General features: G+C 45.9%; 1 protein-coding gene across 1 annotated transcript in view; it reads left to right on the plus strand.

Moving 5' to 3' along the window:
- Positions 1-457: 457 nt before the first annotated feature.
- The window catches only part of LOC125534878, a 40,414-nt gene continuing 35,010 nt past the window's right edge, over positions 458-5,861 (plus strand). The window contains exon 1 of the mRNA XM_048697935.1: positions 458-830. Within this exon, the coding sequence (XP_048553892.1) occupies positions 458-830 (373 nt within the window). The remainder of the gene's footprint in view (positions 831-5,861) is intronic.

Consider the following 5,861-nt stretch of genomic DNA (forward strand, 5'->3'; position numbering starts at 1 on the left):
CTTCCAACAGCATTTCGAGCATCAAGATGAGCTCAAATGAAAATGATGCAATGAGATGGAATGATGTACTCGTCGAGACGAACATTTTGATATGCTACACGCATGAATCGGAGCAATGGTGATGAAGTTATGATGCGATGAAAAATGCATAAAGTTACTGGGACTTGGTGGAATTTCAACCTCGCAAAAGTCAACCCGGGACGAGGAGAAGGACGGGGTGGATCCGGATCTGGACGAGAGGCGTTTGGTTGGGTGAAGTGGTGGATCTGGTCTAGCTTCGTCTCCGACGAGGTGTGCTTCTCCGGCGAACCATGGAAGAGAGGGAGAGATCCGGTGAGAGAGAGAGGAGGCAGGAGGAAGAAGGGGAGAGGCAAAGCCTTGCTTGGCTGGACGCGGTTGTCGGCGGCGGCGGTGGGTCGCCGGCCGGTGGGAGGAGCTGGAGCTCCGGCGAGCATGGATGGCGGCGGTGACCGGCGGTGAACAGCGACGGGGCGGCGCGCGGGTGAGCGAGCGAGCGGCGCGGGAGCAGGGCGACGAGCGGCGCGCGACGGCGAGCGGTGGCCGGCGGGAAGGTGCTGTGGCGAGCTGGCCTCCGGCGATGACGACGGTCGCCGGCGGGCGAGGAGTTGCGGCGGCGGAGGAGCGCAGGGGTCGGGCGGGGCTGCGGGATCGGCGGCGCGGCGGGATCCGGGCCCGGGCGGGCCCGATCTGGGTTCCGCGGCCCGTGGCGGGAGGCGCGTTGACCGGCGGCGGGGTCGGGCGACGTGGCAGGCGGGGATTCGCCGGGGCAGAGGCGGCGGACACGTCCGGCGACGGGGAAATTTGTCCGGGTGCGAGGTGGAAGAAGACTAGGGTTAGACTGCGCGAATTTTCGGGGAGAGCCATATATTTATAGGTATAGGGAGATAGGAGAGTCCAAATGAGGTGCGGTTTTCGGCCACGTGATCGTGATCGAACGACCGAGAGGATGGAGGAGGTTTAGGTGGGTTTTTGGGCCACTTTGGAAGGGTGTTGGGCTCCAACACACACGAGGCCTTTTCGGTTCCTCGGTTAACCGTTGGAGTATCAAACGAAGTCCAAATGGCACGAAACTTGACAGGCGGTCTACTAGTACTAAACCAAGGCCACATGACAAGTCTCAATCCAATCCGAGAACGTTTAACACCCGCACATGAAAAGAGGTAAAAGGGGACACCGGAGGACATAGGAGCGCCGGAATGCCAAACGGACAACGGGGAAAATGTTCGGATGCATGAGACGAACATGTATGCAAATGCGATGCACATGATGACATGATATGAGATACATGACACGCAAGAAATGACAAGGCAATAACAGCGAATAACTGGAAGACACCTGGCACATCGGTCTCGGGGCGTTGACAACACTCCACCACTACGAGAGGACCTCGTCCCGAGATCTAGAATGGCACCGATGGGAAAAAGGAAGAGAAAGAGAAGAGGTAAAACTAAGTTGCTTCCTTGCCAAACGAGTGAAATCATGAACCTTGAGAGGTTGAACAAATTGAAAGAAAGAATGCAACAAAGAAGAACAAAGTTGAAAGCACTCAGGTAGGGAAGAGTAACAAGGAAGAAAAAATTCGGACAACACTCCGGTAGAAAAGAGATGCAAGGCTTGATAAGGCGAAAAGAACTTGAGCAAAAGGGCACAACACTCTGGTTAAATGGATAGGCATGAAAAGAACATGATCTTGACAAAACAATAGGATGGGTCGAAGAGAGCAACATCACAATGCCTCCAGCAGAAATGAAAGAATAAAAGGTAGATCGTCGGAACAAAAGAACGGAGAAGAAAATGGCAACTTCTGCCACAAAAGATCTTGAAAAGGCATCCTTAGAAGAAGGTTCGAACGGAGTTGCTGAAAAACCAACAGGGAAAAGAGTAAACTTGTTGTGGTCTTATGGAAAACATCTCAAAACTATGAGGTGGAATTCTTCCACTAACGGAAACGATAGATTGGATTTATATGAACAAGGAGACGAGAACTTATTTCACCGGGAGGACATATGAAGAACTTCGATCATTTATAAGCACCACAAATAGCATCAATCCTTAGGAAAGGCTTTAGGTGAACATGACGCAAGATAACTCCAACGAATAGATTGGTGGATTTAAAATATCTCATTCTTGACAACATGTGAATCTTGAAACACGAGCTCAAATTATCAAGAATGACATAATACCACCTCCAATGATATGGTAGAAAGAATTGCACTCCGGATTGCAAGATGAAGAAAACTTGAGCTTCTCTGAAAAGAAACTTGATGAACATTTAGAGAATGAATTAAATCCTTTATGAACCATCATGTAGCGCCTCCATGAGGAACTCCGGTAAACAAAAGGATAATAAAAAGAAAAAGAAGTTGAAAAAACACAAGGTGAAACCTTGTAATGATTAGATGGATCTCCGCGATGAAATAATTGAGAGAACTTGGAACTCCGGGAAAAGAAAGATGAGCTATTGAAACCAAGAATTTTTGATGAACCTCCGGAATAGGGAATTGAGTTCACTCGATGAAGCAAGAATAAGAATTACATTATGCTTATCCTTCACCAATTAAATTAATGATAAACAACGGATTTGACATATTACTTATTCTCGTAGAAACGATTAAGAGAGATATAGCGCAAACTTGAGAAGGTCTTCAATGAACCATCGGTAGGATTGAAACACCGAATGAATTGATATGATCACCATGGAAGAGAATCTTGAGCAAACCACCGTAAGGATTGAAAATGAACAAAGTAAAGAAAAAGAATCACCGGGAAGAATTAGCAAATGGACGAAGAAGCTTGCTAGGATTTGGATACATGAGACGGAAGGGGTCACGAGCTAATTAGACATCACTTGAACGAAGCACCGGTAAGATTTGGAGAACCATAGCTGAAAGCTGAGAATGACTAATTATGAGATGATGGCCTCCGGAGAATCAAACTGAAAAGACTTCTGAATTGCACCGGATGGGTAAGAAGAATTCTCACAATCAAAAACAATTATGAGAGGATGGCAACAAGCTAGCACCGCGAATCTTGAGAGAACGGGCCAAGATTTGAGAGAAACTCTTCTTCGGACTTCAAATCTGAGAATGACGACGAGAAACACCACCAAGAATTATTGAGGCACTCCGGAATGAAGAATGGAAAGGTTGAGCCAACGATGAAAAGAATTTGAGAGATATTAGAGAAAGACATATGACTGATGACAAATCATACTTCAAAAGAATTTAGGATAGCTCCGGGAAAGGATTAGAAAAGTCAGGTAAGATCCTGGGAAAAGACCTGTGGGTTAGGTCCCACTCAAAAGATACACCGTTGAACAATTTGAAGAGAGATTGCACCGGTTGAAATAAATGGCTTGAATGAGGTAACATCCTCGAAAGATCTTGAACGCCTGCAGAGTGGAAACACGAATCTTCGAGATATCGTGAGCACTCCGGAGCAAAAGAATAGCAAAACTGGATGATTAAGAGGTGCACCGGCATGAGAAAGCATTTGAAACAAGGAGAGGAATATGATCAACACCGAAAGCTTGAATTGAATCCACCGGAGAAGAAAAAGAATGAATAATGATGAACTTGAGGTTCCGTTAGGATCTTCATGAGAATCACTGGATAAGGACATTGACGGAAAAGAATGGAGAGGCTTCATAATCATAAGATAGATACTTGATAAAGAAATCTTAGTCCTTGAAGAAAATGGGTGGGAGGGCGGGAAAAACAAAGGCAACTTGAGGACAGATGAAACGAACAACGTTGAGAAGACTTGGAGTTGATCTTGCGGATGAGACAAATGATAGGATCATCTTGAAGAGAATCGCACCGGTTAACAAGGATTGTCATGATAAACTCGATGATCGAGAAGGATTAGTATTCACATAGAAATGTGAGAACACCACTTAGGAAAGGTATGGAATCAACATTTGACTTTGAAGCAACTCGAATACCACAATCAAAACAAAACAAAGGTTTGGCTTGCAGAATAAGCCGGAACAAACATATGATAGAGATTTCATCCGAAGTTTTCGTGGTGGGGCCTACACGGGCTCAATCGTACAGCACCATCATGTACAAGGCAGTTCACATGACATACGAAGCGTCCCCGAGTCGGCATAGCCAAGGACTCTTTAAGACACAACGAGACCACTGTAAAACCAACCGTAGATAGGCAGACCACTAGACGTCAAACCCCAATTTCATATCATACATCTGTCGGAAATATATCCTAAGAGCTACTTGAATTCCCACTTATAAACTCCCGAAATTTTCCGGTTATGCAATCAGGTGTTGGGGATACAGGGGAAGCATAATATCTCACCCAAAACTAACAAATCCTACATCCAGTTGTATCCATCCTTCAACACATAACCAAGAAACCTTCGGAAATCATTTACCTCAACCTTCGAAAAGCATCCGTTATACGAGTTATGGCAATACTCCCAAACTCCGGCCCAGTACTGGGTGGCATCGAGGTTATCTCACCAACAACTGCATAAAAGAGATTTTCGATGTCGGCGAAACTCAAGTATTCTAGAATCTCAACGATAAAATTGTGACGACAACACCTCGGAGCTCAACTCCCCGGGACACTGCCACAACCCCTAAATGTCAGGAGGCACCAAGAACAATGTTCTCATCACAAAACCATCGGAACGATTCCAAGATACCCATGTGATCCTAAAATATTTTTAGTGAAATTTGAGAAGAGAAGAGTCAAAACTCCATGTCAGGATGCCTCACCAGAGCGACGAAGGGACTGAGGAGTAAAAAGAAGTCCTACTCTCTGATATATATAATCCTAAATGACTCAAAACATTTTTGTAGACTCAACAACGCCAGGGATTCGATCAAGCAGGGGGGCTCCTAAAGTCGGGGAAGGATCTGATACCAACTTGTAACGCCCTCGATGCGGCTATATCTCCCACGTGTCGAAGCACGACTTAGAGGCATAACCGCATTGAAAGCAATGTTGCAAGTGAGGTAATCTTCACAACAACCCATGTAATACATAATGGAAAGAGATACATAGCTGGCTTACAACCGCCACTTCACACAATACATGAATAAAGCATTACATCATCCAGATACAATCAAAGGTCCGACTACGGAACCAAAAATAAAAGAAGAATACCCCAAATGCTACACAGATCCCCGATCGACCCCAACTGGGCTCCACTACTGATCGACTAGAACGAAACAACACAAAGGACAAGATCTTCAAAGAGCTGCTCCTTGAGCTTGGTTGCATCACCTGCACGGTATCATCGGCACCTGCAAACTGGTTTTGGAAGTATCTGTGAGTCACGAGGACTCAGCAATCTCACACCCTCGCGATCAAGACTATTTAAGCTTATAGGTAGGGTAAAAGGTATGAGGTGGAGCTGCAGCAAGCGACTAACATATTTGGTGGCTAACATATACGCAAAAGAGAGCGAGAAGAGAAGGCAAAACACGATCGAGAAACTATGATCAAGAAGTGATCCTAGAACAACCTACGTCAAGCATAAATCCAACACGTGTTCACTTCCCGGACTCCGCCGAGAAGAGACCATCACGGTTACACACGCGGTTGATGTATTTTAATTAAGATCAACTTCAGGTTTTCTACAACCGGACACTAACAAATTCCCATCTGCCCATAACCGCGGGCACGGCTTTTGAAAGTTCAATCCCTGCAGGTGTGTCCCAACTTAGCCCATCACAAGCTCTGACGGTCAACGAAGGATATTCCTTCTCCAAGACAATCCGATCAGACTCGGCATCCCGGTTACAAGACATCCTCGACAATGGTAAAACAAGTCCAGCAAAGTCGCCCGAATGTGCCGACAAATCCCGATAGGAGCT

This window comes from Triticum urartu, chromosome 2, assembly GCF_003073215.2.
Source record: "Triticum urartu cultivar G1812 chromosome 2, Tu2.1, whole genome shotgun sequence".
NCBI lineage: Eukaryota > Viridiplantae > Streptophyta > Magnoliopsida > Poales > Poaceae > Triticum > Triticum urartu.